Source organism: Artemia sp. Qi Xiang Cuo, chromosome 10 (assembly GCF_049724085.1).
Source record: "Artemia sp. Qi Xiang Cuo chromosome 10, ASM4972408v1, whole genome shotgun sequence".
In the NCBI taxonomy this organism is placed as follows: Eukaryota; Metazoa; Arthropoda; class Branchiopoda; order Anostraca; family Artemiidae; genus Artemia; species Artemia sp. Qi Xiang Cuo.
This window is the reverse complement of record NC_142803.1, coordinates 19482225-19502933: the sequence shown is the minus strand read 5'-3', so window position 1 is coordinate 19502933 and position 20709 is coordinate 19482225. Positions and strand designations below refer to the sequence as shown.

The 20709-nt window shown below is 35.0% G+C and overlaps 1 protein-coding gene across 2 annotated transcripts in view; it reads left to right on the top strand.

The window, feature by feature from the left end:
• Nucleotides 1-20446, top strand: part of LysRS (Lysyl-tRNA synthetase) — a 50308-nt gene extending 29862 nt beyond the window's left edge. For both annotated transcript variants that reach the window (XM_089095301.1, XM_089095300.1), the window contains exons 5-9: nt 221-629; nt 3684-3943; nt 7271-7483; nt 11063-11206; nt 20307-20446. In XM_089095301.1, the coding sequence (XP_088951427.1) occupies nt 221-629; nt 3684-3943; nt 7271-7483; nt 11063-11206; nt 20307-20384 (1104 nt within the window). In that variant the 3' untranslated portion in view covers nt 20385-20446. The remainder of the gene's footprint in view (nt 1-220; nt 630-3683; nt 3944-7270; nt 7484-11062; nt 11207-20306) is intronic.
• The last annotated feature ends 263 nt before the right edge of the window (nt 20447-20709 follow it).

Below are 20709 nucleotides of genomic sequence, written 5' to 3'. Positions count from 1 at the left end.
GAATTGAAAATGTGTATAAAGAATAATTATTTAACCTTTTATTATTATGTTTTATAAAATTTCTTTTATTTTTGTATCTTATGGTATTTTTTACCGTACGATGTATATTCCGTAAATACTTGTTATTTCAAGTTTGAAGTATCAGTTTTGGAAGGAAAGTCACAAAAAGCGTTTTAAGTACTTTTAACTTTAGTTTTCATTCATAGGTGTTTCATTTTAGGAAACACGCTACAGACAGCGGTATCTCGACTTAATTATCAACAATGAAGTCCGTCAGAAGTTCCACATTCGATCTCAGATTATTTCGTACATCCGTCGCTATTTGGATAGATTGGGATTTTTGGAAGTAGAAACACCAATGATGAACACCGTTGCGGGGGGTGCCACTGCCAAACCGTTTATTACTCATCACAATGAACTGAACTTGCAAATGTTTATGAGGATTGCTCCCGAATTGTACTTAAAAATGCTAGTCGTTGGCGGTATTGACAGAGTTTACGAAATTGGGAAACAGTTCAGGAATGAGGGTATAGATTTGACGCATAATCCCGAGTTCACAACTTGCGAATTTTATATGGCCTATGCTGATTACAATGATTTAATGAAGATAACTGAAGATATGCTGTCTGGTAAGCCGAGATCTTCCTTGAGTTTTCTTACCTTGAATTCCTTAATAGTATTTTTACTTTAGAATCTTGGGTGGACGAAGGGACGTATTACTTTTGATGTGGATGGAAATTTTTTCTTACTTTTGATCTTCTACGTGCCTGAAGCCATCACAATCTGCATAATAGGATTCTCTGACCTTTAATACTTTGAAATAGTTTAGCCTATATAATTAGAACAAGAGAAATATCATCATTCAAAATTTCCTAGTAGCATTTGACGCATAATCCCGAGTTCACCACTTGTGAGTTTTATATTGCCTATGCTGATTACAATGATTTAATGAAGATAACTGAAGATATGCTGTCTGGTAAGCCGAAACCTTCCTTGACTTTTCACTATTTTTTTTGAATTCTCAAAATCGTAGTTGTGTAATGCGCTTCAATCTAGTAAAGAGTGAGTTCTAGCTCAAAGAGTATGGTTAATTTACAAGAGTGAAAACTAGCGCTTGTTGACAAGAAACCTTCAAACCCATCTAGCGTTTGGTGGTACTTGCATTTTTTTTATTGTAACTATAAGAATAATCTATTTAATATGTGTAGTTGGTAAAATTAGCATAGCCATAAGCGTTTGTTCTCCGTTCATGACAGAAAATCGATTACAAAGCTTGAAAAATGCAAAGTGTCGCCAAACCATAGATGACGTTGATTTTTTTGCCGACACTAGCGCCAGTTTCCAATCTTATAAGTTACCTATACTATTTGGAGCCCATAATAAATGAAAATTTAGAAACGTGTTTAAAAGAAATTGTCAAGTGAGGAAGAGTCGCTCTTTGAAGCTGATTTAAGAATGATATGCTATGATATCGATTAATCCTAATGTTAACAGACTGTTGCAAAAACATATTTATGGGAACTTCGAAGAATAGCCTGAAATATCACAAAAATGGTGTCGCATCAGTATGAAAACTGCATCAATGGAATCTCCTTAGCCAAAAACCTCATTTAGGAGAATTACAGTCCCACATCTTGAATAAAGGTGAAAGAGAATTTTCCGTATGGGAAGCAGTAATGTGTCTTCCTTTTTTTCTTTTCTTTTTTTGATTCCAGTGGTGAGATATGCGATAGCCTCTGCCTACTATTTCCCTCAAGAAGAAGAAGAATTTAAGTGCTATATCTAGAGCTTTCTGCCATTAAAAATACCTAATATTAAAATAAAACGGAATTTTTGATAAAAAAAAAAACATCTTCTAATACAAGATGATGTAACACACGTATCTTTTGACAAAAAGTTGCGAAGTTGCTTCTCAGGGGTATCACGTTATGCTGCAAAAGTCTTACTATATTTTTTTTAACATTAAAATGCTGTAAAAATGATTAAACGTAGATATTTGCATAAAAATTAAACATATTTATCTAGTTTTTGTGTGTGCTAAAAAAGTTAACTTCGTGGATTTTGGAAGATGGGTGGGGGGAGCGGGACTTGGTACCTTTTTCGTTGGATAATTAGGCAACATCTGAAGTGTTTGATCGGTTTTTTTTTTACTTCAGATTGTTGTCGCAGTCTGTTTGTTGTCTCTGTTGCTTTTTCTGCAGATTTGGCAGTTATTTCTCTTTCAGTTCTTTTTGTTGTTATTTACTTTCTGTCTAGTAAGTTTATTTCCGTTATCCCTTTTATATTTTGCAATCTTCTTAAAAAAAAACAAAAAAACTTCATGCAATGAAATAACTATACATAATGACATCACACTTAACTAATTACAATGAATTAAGTAGTAAAATTCTTACACTTTGAATAAAAGTATTTTAGAACAGGTTGATGTCCATGTGTCGACTATGGGAGTTATAAACCATTTGTTTCTTTTTCTTTCTCTCCGATTTATTTCTTTCATCTCTTTAATTTCTCCCATCTTTTTGTCTCGCTGTGCAGAATTTTTTTTTCGCATTATATAACCTTTCTTATTGGTCGTGCTTTGAATCTTGGGTAGGCTATTGACTTATTCTTATGTAGTGAGTGAGTTCTAGACAATATCGAAAAAAGTAATTAGTTAATAGTTATTAGCTGATTAATAACTTCGTTGGAAAATACCTTGAACTTACCTGAAATATTTCGTTGGAAAATACCTATCGTTAAAACATTACGTTTTTATTTTTGTGAAATGATTGCCATACAGAGAAAAAAGAGACATTTGCCAACAAAACTTTCGGTAGAATTTTAATAATTGTTAAAACGGGGTAATGAACTCTCAGAAATAAACTGACCCGTTTCTGTGGATCTTGAATTATGCAGGCTAATCTTAGTTTTGACAATATTTTTGAAGAAACTAAATTTCAGCTCGTGGTGGAGGGCAAACTGTGGTCGGGGGGGGGGGGGACAAACCGACGTCTGGAAGGGGCAGCTGCCTCCCTGCTCCGTAAAAAATTTCGCCCCTGATCCACTGTTGAGGCCAATCCAGATTCTGTTTAAAATATGGAATTCTAATTTCCAGAGTCTAAAATATGAGTGACATTGGGGTAGTTTATGGCTGGATCATGATCGATGCTGATGATACAGCTTTTATATGCTGCGATGACTCTGAGAAGGCTTGAAATAATAAAATATATATAATAATATAAACTTATTACCCATAAAAAGCAAAAACAACCATGCGGAGTACAAAAATTTGAAGAGAAAAGAAAGGAAAAAATAACGCAAAAATAACTTTAAATTTTATGAAAAAATTAATTAACCTACATCAGGAAGGAAAAAAAAATGCAAAAAGTAATTGAAAGTTTTCGCGTAATGAATATATAACTTTTAATTCGGTTATATCTTGCCAGTTAGAATACCTTATTTATGAGCTGCGTGCTTGCCTAGATGCATGTCGTTGAAATAACCTATTCGAAACTTTGTTAAACACTATAAAATGACCCACGATCTTCAGTGGCTATATTTTGATTCTTCTAATTTTTAAATTAGAATTTTAATTTTTAGATTCTTCTAATTTTCTTAATTTTTGCTTCGTCTTTCGGACACTCAAACCACTTGGTGTTATACTTCAGGTTTCTTTAAGCTCTGATTTTGTACCTCCTTTTTAGGTATGGTCAAAAGCATTCTCGGAACATATAAAATAAATTACCAGCCAGAAGGTCCAGATGGCCCAACTGAAGAAATTGATTTCACTCCGCCATTTAAGCGAATGAGTATGTTTCCGGAATTGGAAAAACGGCTTCAAGTGAAACTGCCACATCCCAGTACTTTAGATACTCCTGAAGCTGTGCAACTTCTAGATCGACTTTGTGTGAACCATCAAGTAGAATGTCCATCTCCGCGAACTGCCACACGGTTGCTAGATAAGGTTAATGTCATTCCTGAAATCTGTCTACTGTAGATTTTTTTAATTGACGTTTGTCCTCCCCCCCCCCAAATAAGAAAAGAAAAGAAACACTCAATTGAATCAATTTTTACATAATAATATACCTCATCCTAATGATGAGGACGACACAGCAACGCATACTCTTCCCCCTCCATTTGTCCCTATTTAAATGCTTATTTTGAATAATAATTATGCTTCTCGTACCTTAAGAAGTAAGTTTAATTAATTCCCTTATTGTGCGAACCGAAAAAACTGATTGAATAAAACTGAAATATGCTGATTGATTTTGCTAATTGACGCTTGCTCCCCCCCCCCTACAAAAAAAGAAGAAAACAAGGTACCCTTGAATCAATTTTAAATAATCTTATGCATCATCCTAATGATGAGAATGACACAGCAACGCTTACGCTTCACCCCTCAGCTTTTCCTTATTTAAATGTATGTTTTGAATAACAATTATTTTTAATAACAGGCTTTGGAAAAGGGGATTACTTTCAACTATTAAAAAGGGTTCTAGCCCTTTGAATTTTTAATTGAATGAGCCCTTTTTCAAGTTTTTACGACAACGCTTTCTATAAAAAAACCTTATATGCCCCAGGGAATAATTTACAACCATTGCCCTGAAGACTGTGGGGGGAGTGTCCAGCTCAAAGATATAATTTCTGGACCTTTCAACTGCGTTGAACAAAATGGCTGTCCCAAAATTTTGTATGGATGTGTTTGGGAAAATGGTGGGCGTGGAAGGGGTGTTAGTTGCCCTCCAATCACTTCCGACTATGAAAATTGGGCACTAGCCATTTCAATTTTCAATTGAATGAGCCCTTTTTGAAGTTTCTACGACAACGCTTTCTATAAAAAAAACTGTATATGTCCCAGGGCATAACTTACAACATTTGCCCTGAGGGCTGTGGGGGGGGGAGTTGTCATCCTCAAAGACCTAGTTTCCAGAACTTTCAACTACATGAACAAAATAGCTATCTCAAAATTTTGATTGGATGTGTTTGGGGAAAAGGTAGGCATGAGAGGGGGGTTAGTTGCCCTCCAATCGCTTTCGACTATTAAAAAGAACACTAGCCCTTTGAATTACCAATTGAATGAGCCTTTTTTAAAGTTTTTTACGACAACGCTTTCTATAAAAATCTTATAAGCCCCCAGGGCATAACTTACAACCGTTGCCCTGAGGGTTTTGGGGGAGTGTCTTCCTCAAAAATGTTATTTCTTTCTGGAAATCAACTACGCTGAACAAAATGGCTATCTCAGAATTTTTATTGGATGTGTTTGGGCAAATGGTGTGCGTGGAAGGTGTGTTAGTTGCCTTCCAATCACTTTCGACTTTTAAAAAGGGCACTAGTTATTCCAATTTCCAATCGAATGAGCCCTTTTTGAAGTTTCTACGACAACTCCGTCGATACGAAGTGCCCTGGCATGAAAAAAAATAATACATTGTGCCAACATCTTCTTTACTTAGGCAGCGCGATTGCGCTGACTATGATAACAATTATTTTGAATAAGAGGCTTTGGAAAAGGGGAGGGAAGAATCCATCAAGAAATAGAATTAAGCATCTGTTTTGGGCATCTGAAACTGTAAACAAGGGTGTCTTTTCCTTTAGGGTTTGGGGTATCTGAATCCTTGGGTATCCAGAAATCTTTTCCTGGGGTATCTGAAATATTAGACAAGGGTCAGGGTGTGGGGTATCTGAATCCTGTGGTATCTGGCGTATCTGAATCTGGGGTATCCAGGAAACTTTTCCTGGGGTATCTGAAATTGTATACAAGGGCGTCTTTTCCTTTAGGGCATAGGTTATCTGAATCTTGGGGTATGGGGGGGGGGTTATATAGGAATCTTTTCCTGGGGTATCTGAAACTGTAGACAAGTATGGCTTTTCCTTTAGAGGCATCTGAATCCTGGGGTATCTGAAATCTGGGGTATCTGAAATTGTAGACAAGTCAATACCTCTTTTCCTTTAGGGTGTAGGAGGGAATTAGAATATACAGACACATCCCAAATACCAACCATGCAGATGTTTTTTTTTTTTTAGCAATTGATTGGTGTACTCCTGCGAAACGGGGAAAATTGTAGAAAACTACTACTGCAGCGCGAAGAGTCTGAAAAAAAGAAAAGAAAATATAATCAGCACTGGGGAATGTCATTTAGCTGAGGCGGCAACAGTGTTTAAATGTAGCATTTTCATCTTTTAGAGCGCGTCCAGACTATCCACTTTCTTAGTAAATGTAACGGAGATCTCGGGGTGTAGACGAGTACGAATTCTTTTTTTTTTTTTTTTTTTTTAAATCGGTAAATCAGAGGGTCTGAAAATGGAAAAAATAGGACAAAACGATGGTGTACACTGTCTTTCTGGAAAAAGGGACACAAAATGTAATGGATAAAATTTTATTGTGATTTAGAACAGAAAAGACTATATATTCCTACTTCCTATTTTCAATCCCAGGTTTCCAGAAAATGGGTATTCCGAACAAGCTATTAGTGATAAAAACAGATGAGAATACCGAAAATTGGCAAGAAACTTTGAAATTTAGGATTAAGGGCTGTATTTTTCCGTTCTATTTTTTTCGGAGGGGGGGGGGATATCTTTGGAGTGTTGCTTTTTTTCCCTTTTCGCCCGAGTTTTAGGGTAAAACGTACCACAAAAAAAAGCAAACTCTAGTTACAAAATATTTACAAAAATATAACTGATTTAAAAAAATACTGAATTTTTCTTAAAATAGCAACGATTTAACGTATTACAGGCATCAAATTCACTGCTAATTTTACTTTATTTTGGTAGAAAAGATACAAATAATTTCTTAGACTACCCACTGCTTTTCCATTTACGAAAAATTAAGCAAGAAAAACGGGTTTTAATTTTGATAAAGCAGTGAATAAATACAATAAAATAAACACTTAATTAAACAAACACACTCCGAATATTTCGACCCCACGTCCGGGAGCCTTTTCAGGAAAGATACCGCAAAACATCATTTTTTCAATCACTTTACGATGCCGTTCTAGTGACAACACTGCGCACCTGGCTAGAATATATGTATACTGGAACAAAATCACAGTTCATATATCTTACTAATCTTACCTTAATTACCTTCTATTACCTTATTTACCATACTTACCTTATTACTCTGTAATTAAGTTTACTTAAGTCTTATAGCTCGTTGGTCACTTTATAGAAGAATAATTTATAAAACCAACAGTCATCATTGATCATCCCCTTTCGTAATTACCTTAATTACCATGGTAATTACCTTTTACCATGCTTACCTTATTACACTTCAATTAATCTTACTTAATTCTTATAGCTCGTTGGTCACTTTTTAGAAGAAGAATGTATAAACCCAACATTCATAATTGATCATCCCCAAGTTATGAGCCCACTAGCAAAGTATCATAGATCTGAAAAGGGCTTAACTGAACGATTTGAGCTTTTTGTTAGCAAGAAGGAAATTTGTAACGCTTACACAGAATTAAACGATCCGTTCGTACAGCGAGAAAGATTTGCTCAGCAAGCTAAGGTAATTATTTTCTTTTTGAATATGTACATGTCGATAACTCTCGTTTTAGTAGAATACAGCTATTTCAATTTTCCCAAAAATAAATAAGAGTTCCAAATTGGACAGGTCCTTTTATAAGACAGTGAAACAAAAATATATACAGAGCCTCTAGATATTTCGATGACACTAATCGGTCATCATCATCAGTAGAGTTACTACCGTATCAAAACAAACAATTTTTATCCTAAACAAAGTAATCACTTCAGGGTCAAAGCATGTTACCGAGTCCGTTGACTTAAAAAGTTCACTAACTGTTCTTGAATTCTGTAATACTGCGTTGGATAAAGTTAGTACAATTTTCTTCAAAATTGTAGGTCAAAGCATGTTACCAGTCCGTTGACTTAAAAAGTTCACTAATTGTTCTTGAATTCTGTAATACTGGGTTGGATATTCTCCTAATTAAAAATGAAATACTACCGAATTTATAGGTGCTAAATTTGTCTTCTTATTCTTCTAATAGCAAATGAAATGTTGCTGATTCTAAAGTTGGTCTGTCATTCCCATATATACGACGCTGATATTTTTTTCCAAGATCACACTGTCTTTTCCATGACGAAACAGATAAGAGTTCCAAATAGGGACAGGTCCTTTTATTAGATAGTGAAACGGAATATATACAAAAGCTCTAGATATTTCGATGACACAGTCGGTCATCATCATCAGTAGAGTTACTAATGTTCAAAATTAAAACAATCTATATTTATACTAAACAAAATAATCACTTCAGGGTCAAAGCAAGTTACCGGTCCATTGACTTAAAAAGTTCACTAACTGTTCTTAAATTTTGTAATACTGCGTTGAATAAAGGTGGTATTTCTTCAAAATTGTAGGTCAAAGCAAGTTTCCGGTCCGTTACCAGAGCCTTTGTATATATTTTTGTTTCACTGTCTAATAAAAGGACCTGTCCCTATTTGGAACTCTTATTTATTTTGTCATAGAAAAGCAGCGTGGTTTTGGAAAAAAATACCAATATTTCCCAAAATTTCCGTCTTAATACCCATAGCTTTAGTAGCAGTAGTATTAGTACCGGTAATGATCGTAGTAGCACTAGCAGTACTAATAGTATGATTAGAAGTAGTAGCATTAGTTTGCAAATGTTGTCTTTTGGTTAGTTCAACATCCCCCACAACAAGCCCCGTAAGTTCCAACTTCACACACCAAACCATTCCTAAGATATTGCTGATTCGCCCTTTTGACAACCCGCATGTAGAAGGAGTTGGGTATTTGCGAATAAGTACTTTTAATGTTCAGGTTAATAAAATGAAGACATTATTGTCTCATAAGATATGGCATGGTTGAAGAATCTGTTATTGATATTCTCATTGGAAGATGATGCTTCTTGCGAGGGCCGAAGCCCCTGGTCGCCGACTGTAGTGGTAAGATACTAACGAATGTTTGGGAATTTTTAACATTTTTTTTTAACTAAAATGACTATATTTGAGATTTGGGATCCGATCAGAAATCAGAGTTTTTAGTTAACTCCAGAATGTTCGTTTTTTGAATTCTGCCTGAGCAAACGATGTATGACGTCATGCCAATAAGCATATGGGGGCTGAAGACCAGAGCGAATCAAAATTTTTGGGGTAATTGACCAATTGTGGAAACATTAGATGCAGGCCTTTTTAGCTAATGCCAGTAATATACTAAGTTCAATACGCTCCAAGTTTCAATCCTAATTTATTTGTTCTTTTCAGTAATCTTGGTTATGATTGTAATTTATTTTCTTTTTTTATGTTATCTGAAATAAAATACATAGCTCGAAATAAAGATTACTTTAAGTTAAGTGCAAATTACGTTCAGACCTTTATTTAGGCACAGGAGGCGTTAGCCGTACTCCTCTTTGAGGTAGTTCCTTTTCGTTTTGGGTTTGACTCGGTTATTTATTGTAATTGATTATTATTTATTTTATTTGATTATTTATTGTAATTTCTATTCGTTATGGGTTTTACATATTTATGGATAATCATTTATGGTAGTCTTTCTCTTGAAAAAATTACTTGAATTTATTCCTCCTCAGCTTTGGTTTATTGTATCTCTTTACTTTTCTTCAACAAACTTATTTTGTGATTTTTTTTATCATTTCCAAATAAATCTTTTGAACCCAAACAAACGGGTTAAACATAAGCAGATGAGAGCTTGACAAAATATGATTATTGTTGTTGTGAATTTTTTTTTTCTTTTGTCAACTAATGAACGAACTTTAATCTCAAAATTAAAGAATCATACAAATTCACCACCCAGGAACCTTCTATTCCGAGACAAGTGTCCTGTGGCCATCTGGCATTCTAATGAGTACAGCTGTCAATAGCTGATATATGCATGTAATCGGCCCAAGTGCTTCTACGCGAGTGTAACTATGAAACGTATTTACTACATAATTATCTTCTTTATGCGTACGGAACTGCCACCAAGTGAGATTTTCTACAAAATTTCGAAATTTGGCCAAATCAGAAAAATCGTTAGGAATTGGGAAAAAAAAGTCTGCGTTTTCTTTTTTTTAGGCCACCCAACTGCTCCAAATAGACTTATTATATGTTTTTGGTCACGAAGTTTATGTAATATTGTTTTTCTGGCTTTCCTTCATATAGGCCTAATTTATTAACTTGATTTATTATCATTATTTCTAATTTTTTGGTCGTTCCGACTGATGCTCAAGTATTTTTGCAATTTCTGAAGAAATAAAGAAGAAATAGGGGTGTTCACAAACCTTAGTGAAAATCTTTTTTTGTAATACCACTTAAAGCTGCCCTGTTTTGTGTGTGTGTGTTATTTCTAATTTTGCACGTTTATATAGTTTTCCAAGAAAAACAATAACAAAATTGCAATCGTCATTATTCTGATAATGAAAGTAGATGAAGCAAACAAACTTTTTTAGTGTTTTGGCGAAACATCCCTCTGAAGCTAAGCGAGAAGCGATTGGTTAATGTGTTTTGGCGAAACATCCCTCTGAAGCTAAGCGAGAAGCGATTGGTTAATGTGTCTTGGCGAAACATCCCTATGAAGCTAAGCAAGAAGCGATTGGTTAATGTGTTTTGGCGAAACATCCCTCTGAAGCTAAGTGAGAAGCGATTGGTTTAATGTGTCTTGGCGAAACATCACTCTGAAGCTAAGCGAGTAGCGATTGGGTAATGTGTTTTGGCGAAACATTCCTCTGAAGCTAAACGAGAAGCGATTGGTTAATGTGTCTTGGCGAAACATCCCTCTGAAGCTATGCGAGAAGCGATTGGTTAATGTCTTCTGAAGTACTGAAATTGATTTTTTCTTAGACAGAAAGAACCTTGGAAGTCAGAAAAGTCAGTTTTTTTTTGGAATTTCTTTGGTTGAACCCCTGTGTATATTTTATCATTATATTGTTCTTTTCCAAAGTAAGAATTATTCCCCTCCTCAAATATAAAAAATTCTTGGCTGGATATTTCGGCTTTTAAATCCAGCAATATTTAATATTCTGTTCAATTGGAACTTGACTTATTTATTCATAATTAGAATTTTGCTCCTCGTTCTTCTCTTCTTTTTTTCAATTATCCAATGCATATTTTTTAGGACAAAGCTGCTGGAGACGATGAAGCGCAAATGGTAGATGAGAATTTCTGTTCAGCCTTGGAATATGGCCTACCCCCAACTGGTGGCTGGGGTATGGGTATTGACAGGGTTGCCATGTTCCTAACGAATTCAAACAATATTAAGGTAAGATACCAGCTTTTGTACTTTTTCATGCAAAAAAAGTATTATCATACCTAGATGCTTAATAGATTGTTATTTTGCATGAAATGTGGTTATGGTTGTTTTTTATGATTAAATAAACAACGCATTTAAATTTACTAAAATTAAACAATGCAGACAGTGAAAGTAAACAATGTATTCAACAACAAAATGTAACAATATAGACAGTGTCTTTTTATTTAAAACTTTCACGCCTTTGTGGGGGTCTAAAGCTCTGTAATTTTTTCTGTGTTTCATTTAAATAAATTGATTGATTGATGAATTGTAAAAGTAAAGTAAGAATGAAGACAGTAAAACAGTAAAGAGCAGCCGAGGCAATATTCTATTTTAGTGGCTCATCAAGCTTATACGGCAGCAGTCATCACAGTTCTTCCTGGAGCCTTCTTTCGTGAATAAGGACCATTGTTGCATTGTGCCATATCTGTGGGGCGCGACCCGTGGACCAAGTGGCTGATAACTACATCGGGGTAGGAGTCAATAACATCTGCAGAGACAGTATTTATAAACTACGCTGTGACACCATCTGGTCGTGCATTGTTTCACTTAATTCCATTACAGTTTTGAGCTCTGACTATATTTCAGTATATCAGCCATAAGGTCATAGACCTTATAGCTTAGAACTTAATATGGCAGTAGATAGGGTGCCAGGACCAACAATTTGAAAGGAGTTTGGGATGGTTAGTTTTGTCGTCACTTGTGGGTTTAATGTGTCTTCAGAGTTTTCCCTTTACCATTAGTCTCATTTCGTTTCATTTTCATTTCGTGAATTTTATTTACCTGTTATAGACTGTTATGTTATGTTATAGACGACTAACTTTTACTAACTAGTTTGAAAAGTCAAACCACAGAGGGGCTACTTGTAAAGGATTTTATGGCACAAAAACTTTTGTTTCTTTATTGGCTTAAATTAGATACAATTGTGTTTTAGAAAGGCTTTCCTTTAGAACGGTTGTTCCTCTCTGTGTGTATAAATAATAATTTAATTTGCTTACGAAATAACGTCACAGGTGTGCAACTTCTGGTACTCCGTTTTGCAATCCCTTCACTTCTTGTAGTGCCTCTTTTACACCTGTGACGTTAAAATAACGTCACAGGTGTGCAACTTCTGGAACTCAGTTTTGCAATCCCTTCACTTCTTGTAGTGCCTCTTTTACACCTTTGACGTTAAAATAACGTCACAGGTGTGCAACTTCTGGAACTCAGTTTTGCAATCCCTTCACTTCTTGTAGTGCCTCTCTTATTTCTCACACAACTCCCTTTTTTAAACGTTGGTGCGTGTCCCAACTGCTGTGATCGGACTTCTTGTTATAATGTGACGCTTGATGTGACATATTTTTGGCTTCTGTAACTTTTTTTTTGTCGTTTTGTGATTGTCTTCTTTGTGACCTTTCATGTCACAAAGGAGGATTGTATCTTTGGTGATCCAAGTCTTATTGTCGTGGGACTTTCCTGCTTCGGACTTCATTTGCAGTCTCATTACGGTGGTGGCGCATTCAGCCAGATGACTAATTACGATAAATAAAAGTTCAAATAGGGATAAAATCCTTTTAATAGACAGTGTTCCACAAACAGTGATAGAAATTCACAAAAATACCAGATATTTTGGTCACATATAGAGTGGCCGTCATCAGCAATGTTTTGTGTTTTTACTGAAGTTTTACTGCTGATGACGGTTACTCTATATGTGACCGAAATATCTGGTATTTTTGTGAATTTCTATCACTGTTTTTGAAACCATTGTCTATTAAAAGGATTTTATCCCTATTTGAACTTTTATTTACCCTCATGGAAAGGCAGTGTGGTCTCCGAAATTATCTAGATGGCTAATTTTATCAATGATTGTGAGAGGAGTGGCCATATTCAGAATGTCTTTGAATTTTGTTGACAGACGTGTAACGCCCACCGTTCACGTCAGAATATTCAGTTCTTTTGCAGTTGTCCTCCCAAAGACGATCCTGTCACGATGACATATCGTAGTATCATAAAATTTAACCCAAAAATGAAATAGTTTGGATTAGTCTGAAGTTGCTGATATATTAAAACACATGCATAAAGAACGATGAATACGAAAACTTTATGCTGATGGACGTGGCTGGAATTTTCAACAAATAATGTAAAACACTGAAAGGACTAAAACATCCCACTTCCCCGGGAACTGTTTATACTGCTTGTGAATCATGTAACATTTCACAAGAAATTACATGCTTGTTTTATTGCATTTGTAACTATTAAACCAGGACTTGAATATATGGTTAAAAGCTTTAAATAACAATAATATTTACTGCAGCGATAGCCAGCATGCATTTGCTTTTCTTTTTAATATTATTTCCGCTTGCGGTTGCTTGTATATATGCGTCAGTTGGTCTAGTTATAGGTAGAAGAATGAAAAAGAAAAGTTTCATCTTCAGTAAAAAGGAATCCCGTGGCTTATTAGGTTTTTGTCCATTATAACATTTTGGCAATGGTCAAGTATGGTTCTACAGCGTGGGCGCTCCAAAAGACGGAGGAGAGTCCGCTTCTGCACGTTTTCCAGAGAAATTTCCTGTGGATTGATTTGGGTACCCGACTGACTGACTGTAACTCAAACAGTAATCTGTAAGAAAAAACATCGGTCAATCCCGCTTTCTAGGGCTAAAATGAGATAAAGGTTGAAATGGCTAGTACACGGTCTATGGGTAATTTATAACAGATTGCCAAATATTGTCCTTGTCGGCCAACCGTCTAGGGCCAAATGAAATGCAGGTTGTCCCCGAATTGGGTGGGAAGATGTCATAAAGAAAGATTTTAAGGAAATGGGTACTTCTTGGGAAGGTGTTAAGAAGAAGATGTTAAATAGATGGGGAGGGAGGAGTAGGATGCGTAGCTGTGTGGGCCTCAGGCGACTTGGTGCTGCAATGAGTTGTTAGTAGTAGTAGTTGCCATGGGCGGAAACATTATTGCTCATAACGTTTTTGTTCATTTAGAATTTAAAAATTTTTTTAGCAAAGGAATAGGGAAAAATCCGCCCACGGCTAGCACTATCGCGAGTTGAAAGAATAGTTGCAGTCTCTTATATGCTTGTGCAACGATCTTGGGGTCTTGCCCGTTTGGTGAAGTTTTTTGGAGTCTCTTAGCAAAATTACATTGGTTTGCGTCTTCAGTATGAGGAAAGAATCTTAGGGATAAAGATGCAAGCCTGTTTACTATTTCATAAACTCCTTGTTCTTCCATTGACAATGATGGTCTTGAAACCATTAAATAGGTTTCTAAATTCATAAAAGGGTCTCATCCATTTTGGAATAAATTGTGAAAATGCTTGACCTCTGTCTAAATCTACTGACAGTTTTGGTTGAAAATCCACTTTTCTTCTTGAAAACTCGTTGCAAAAGTAGTAATAGGACCAAAAGAAACGGAGCATTGAAGAACCCAATTGAGCTGTGGCCCAAGCTTTGATCTACAGTATTTATTCAAGATAAACAATATGATAAGATCAGCTAGTATTGACTGAAGTTATTCAATACTGATGAAGTTATTCATGTCTGCTCTCAATCTTATGAGTGAGGTTTTATGAGTGATACATGTGGAAGAAAAAAGGCAGACTCCATTGAAGGTTCAACCGGGCAACTGAGATCGACACAAACTGTTCCGAATAAGTAGTTATGTGCTAAATAAAAGGAGGGTTCCAACCTTTTACCAGAGTATACCACAATTTTACCCAAACAATTTGTTTTATTATTATTAGCTAGGTGGTAATATTAAAAAGTAAACGATTATATTAGATGGTAATGGTAAATTAATATTAAATAGTAAATTAATAGTAATAGGAAATTAATAGTAAACGGTAATATTTTTAGGTAAATTATATTTTTTATATTAGGTAAATGGCGTGAAATCAATGAAAGATCAGTCTCAGTTGGTAAAAATGACCATCCAGTCGGTAAAATCTCCCCCCCCTAAATAATTTGGCTAAGGATACCTCTGACTGGTATAAATAATTTACTCATTCTACACAAAAAATCAACAATAAATAGAGTAATAGTACATATAATAATGTGTAAATTAAAAATATTAATGGTTGTGAATTACCAATTAAGACGTAGACCATGCTAGAGATAATCGCACATAGAATTTTAGACCAAACTAAGTTTTTTTGTTTTATTCCAGTCAGCATTCCCAAAACAGTGCTGGTAAGCAAACCCAAAGGGGCCAGTTAGTAATACTGTTCATTTTGAAAAGCTTGACCTGAAGTATACTGGACCAAATGTATTAATGTCTGTAGGACTGATTGTGTACCTGTTTAAGATAAATGTAGTTATCGTGAACAAGACCTGAAATACTACTACTATTAACAACTCAATGCAGCACCAAGCCGCCTGAAGCCTACACAGCTACGTGCGCCCATCCTCCATCCCAATATATTACAAGCCTCCCTCTTTACCACCCTCCTAAGAAGTTCATATTTCCCTTCAATTTGCCTTGAAGCTCATCTTTCCTTACGACATCCTTTTCATTTGGCTTTAGACGGTTATTATAAATAAACAAAACATGGATGGGTACTTACGTAGTATTCAGAATGCACTCGAGAAGTTTGCTTTGTTTGATCCGAGTAAACCGGTTTTTCTCTCGCATTTGGTTATAATTAGCTTATTGTTTCGTAAAATAGACTACAATGCAGGTCTATTTTATTTAAATATCAAATATATTAAGATGGTTAGGTACTTAATACAATGCGTTCTGGGCGTCCTGCTTTCCATTATCTTGAGTGTGTTCTGGATAATACGTAAGTACCCATGTTTGTATCTTTAACTTGATTAATGCATAATCTTTTTCGCTAAATTTCTTCACGAAATCCTCCCAACCCATTCGGGGAAGACCTCCTTTGTTGGGCTCTAGACGGTTACTACGAATGAAAGAAAATATGGTTGTATTTTATATTGATTAATGCATCATCTTTTACTGAACGTTCGAAGAGCACACAATTTTGCCGTCTAATTTTAATAGGAAAAATATGAAAAACAAGAAAATCAATACTTGTTATAAGTTACAGTCATAATGTAATGTCATAAATCAATATTAGTCAATGAGCATTCAATGTAATAAAGACAAAAAGTGTACCATGTTCCTTCCAGATCCACTACTCTCATATACGGACATATAAGCAAGCCTCAGCTCAATTATGCTTGCACTCGGTCTCTGACCTCCTTTGAACAATAGAGAGAATGCTCCGTGTCCGGTCCCCATAAGACCGAATCATCGTATGACTGTTTTAAATGAGACCGTACCTTATGTTACTGAATTTTGGTTGATGAAACTGAGCCTAAAGTCTTCTCGTTTTCATTGTTTCTGCTTTTGGCTGTTTGACCGGAGAATAAATTCTTGCCTTGATGATATATTTGACTAAAATGTTTTCTGTGTTGATTGTTTTTGCGTTTTGCGGTTTGATTGTAGAATAAATTCTCGTCTGACAATATATTTGACTAAAATGTTTTTGCGCTTTGCCTGTTTTTGCGTTTTGCGTTTAGACTGTAGAACACATCCACGACCGACAATATATTTGACAGGAATGTTTTTGCGTTTTGCGGCTTGACTGTAGAACATATTCTCGACCGATAATATATTCGACTGAAATGTTTTTGCGGTTTGACTGTTTTTTTGCGTTTTTCGTTTGACTAGAATAGATTATCGTCTGACAACATATTTAACTAAAAGGTTTTTGCGTTTTCACTGTTCTTGCATTTTTCGGCTTAACTGTAAAAAACATTCCTGTCTGACAATTTATTTGGCTAAAAATTTTTTGCACTTTGACTATTTTTCCTTCTGGCGCTTTGACTGTAGAGTAAATTCTTGTCCGACTATATGTTTAACTCGTTTTGCGACTTGAATGTAGAAAGTATTCCTGTTTGACAATTTATTTAACTAAAATGTCTTCGCCCTTAGACTGTTTCTGCTTTTTATGGTTTGACTGTAGAATATATTCTCGTCGGACTGTAAACTTGACTGTAATGTTTTTGCGTTTTAACTGTTTTTTAGTTTTGCGGTTGGACTGTAGAAACAAGTTCTTGACCGACAATATATTTGACGTGAATGTTTTTGCGTTTTCACTGTTTTTGCGTTTTTTGATTTGACTTTAGAAAAGATTTCCGTCTGACAATTTATTTGACTAAAATGTTTTTGCGTTTCTACTTTTTTTGGTTTTGGTGGTTTGACTGTAGAATAAATTCTCGTCTGACAATATGTTTGGCTAAAATATTTTTGCGTTTTGACTGTTTTTGAGTTTTGCGATCTGACTGTAGAATAAATTCTCGTCCGACCATATATTTGAAATTTATTTTTTGCGTTTTGTTGTACGATTGTAGAACAAATTCTCGTCGGATAATATATTTTGAACTTAAAATATTTTTGTGTATTTTTTTTCTATCCTTAAATTGTTTACTGTCAAAAGGCCTGTCAGACGTCAGGCACAAAAAAACCGCAACTTATACTGCTTTTTGAGGACTAGAGAAAAGTAGTTTGCCCTCTTCTCCCAATAGTTAAGTCCAGAATATAAAGGCCAATAAACTAGTAATCTGAGGAAAACTGTTGAAACGCCGATTTGACCTCATTTGGCCTAAAATAGCTGAAAAACTCAAAACATAAGATTTATTACCAGTTCTGATTTATATACACCAAATGTTTTGGTATTAAATAATTTCAATGTATTGATGATCAGTTATTTGCTTGAGTCACCTGAACTTGGTTATTTGATCACGGAACTAAGTTTAATCATAGGGTGTACATCATTTAGAATAGAAATGTCAAAGATAGGACCTGTGGCCTAACAGTGGCAACCAGGACATTGGGATGGGGTCCAGAACCTGAATTAACAGTTCTTGTACTTTGATACTTATATAACTACATGTTTTGTAAGTTCATAAATTATGCTAAAAGCAATTTTTAGCACAACAAATTAAAACATAAAGTTGTAATGTTTTCATTCCTGCAACAATATATCTAGCAGGATGTCTCCTGCTAGGATGTATCCTGCATTCCTGCAGGAAGTATCTAGTATTCTCACAATTTCTCTGAATAGCAAAAATTCCTAAATTAAAATCAACACTACTATCACAGGATAAAAAGTTTTGTTAGTAATGGAGATGTCTGCAAGGATCAAGGCCGTATCCAGGGGGAGGGGCTAGGGGGTTTGAACCCCCCCCCCTGAAATGTTTGTCTGACTCGCAAAAACGTAACAAAATTGGACATAAACAAATTTTGTATGCGTTTATTGAGTTTTTTTGTGTAACCCCCCCCCCCAAAAAAAAAAGAGTAAAACCCCCTCCGAAAAACATCCTGGATACAGCCCTGGGAAGGATTAACTGATCCTTCAAGGTGATCAGTTATTTGCTTCAGTATAATGAATGTCCTTAAATGTATTTTAGAGAAATCAGTTTAATTGGCCAAAAAGGTAGTATTCCCTGGAAAAACATTCCTTGTTTTTCTTTTTTTTATTAATGCAATGAGCTGGTTAAGTGCTCTTAGAGACAACAGGCTTATACTTTTTTGTATTTATATTTTTATAGTTTGAACATTTCGAAGAATTTAAAAGATTATTGCCACTACTACCTTCCCCTTGTAGGTAGAAGGGAGTTTTATTAATGCATTGAGCCGATTAAGTGCTTTAGAGACGACACGCTTATACTTTTTGTATTTATATTTTTATAGTTGGAACATTTGGAAGGATTTAAAAGATTATTGCAACTACGACCTTCCACTTGTAGGTATAAGGGAGTTGCATGGAAGGTTTAAACTTAAGAGGATTCGATACCTTACATTTCCTTTTGTGAGCCTCAGCGTCGGCTGACTGTCTCAAAGGCAAAGAGTCCTTTAATGAATTCTCCCTGGGAACTACATGTCATTGAAATCTATTGAGAATTCGTGATTTGATTATGAAATTTGATTTAAAAGAGAATAGAATTGTGTCGGCAAAGTCTTGAATCAAACCGGGTTGCACCTTAAAAAATTCAAAGAGCTGTCAAATTAATCAAATAGCATTTTTTTTAGGTTATTTTTGGCATTTTCCTAGCAGGTATAATAAAACGTTCTTAGGGACAACCTTTCCTGAATTTTTGAAAGAAAATTCAGCTCCGTTTGATAGAAAAAACAAAATTTACACTTCCTTATGATATAAGCTTCCCTAAAATTAAATCTACGACACAAAGCAAGAGAAGTTACAAGGTTTTTCTAAGATTTCAGGGAAAGTAGACGTCGGCTTTTAGTTTTCTGCCGTTTATTCGGACCGCTTATCCAAGCTCTACATGCTATGGCAACACCGCCCAATTAATTCTAAATAATTTGGCCATACAAACTAAAAAAGTTTATAATGGACGAGATAGGCTGATTCTTTGTTGTATCGAATCCCCTTAATGAAAGGTTCTGTCTTATGTATGGTGATATTAATAAACACCCGGTCGACTTTGTGGCTTGTTTTGAGAGACCTGACGGATTTAAGATTTGGTATCTTTACTGTTTATCACGCCCTAAGAGCAAAATTCTCCTGCTGCTCGAACATAATCCAAGGAAATCGCGATTAAAGATTCTGAATATTACTTTTGTACGCTCCATGGTTCAGTTATAATTCTGTTAACTCAATTTTTTCATTCGGTCGTTAATGGTAGTGGAAACAAATAAGCGGAGAAGATAATTTTGTTAATATGATGGTTTCATCCTTAGGAAAAGTACTGACGTGTTTTTTTGTGAAGAAATAGAATTTTTTCTGGTGATAACCAACATATTTTTTTTAAGACATAAATATTGAGAAGTGCAACGTAGGCTATTCATTTTCTTTTACCTCAGCTGCTGAGAAACTGCAAACTGCATTAGTATACCATTTCGAATTGACCATTCGGAAGAGCGGAAAAGAATATGCTGAGTGAAAGATCCCCATAATTTAAAAATTTTGCTCTCAGTTGGCGTTATGCTCAACTGGCTGTATTAGTTTAAAAATTAGTAAGAAGTTTGTTAGTACTATTTATTTTCAAGACAACAGATTTATTCATTGAACTTTCTTGTATATGTTGGATGTTTATTTGGAATATAATTTTCTTTTCAGGAAGTGTTGTTTTTCCCTGCAATGAAGCCCGAAGATAATAAACCAAGGGAACATGCTCAAGAGAACGGCCAACTGTAGAAAAAAAAATCTCAATTCCTAACGTTTTGCTTATTGTCACGGGAATAAAGAGCTGATATATACATTTTTTACTTTTTTTTTGAAAAATGTAGGTGTAATTTAAAAATTCAAGCTATTAAATTCTTTGAAATTTGTACTTGTGATTTACCAACTTTTCAAATCGTACGTTCGTATTTTCCTACATTTTATATTTTGGGTTGAACAAAGAGCCTGGATAACTTATAAGAATGGGAACTGGTCCTATTGTCGACGAAAAACCATCAACACTATCTAGCATCTGGTAACAGTTGGAATGTTTTCAAGCTTTGTAATCGTTTTTTTTTTG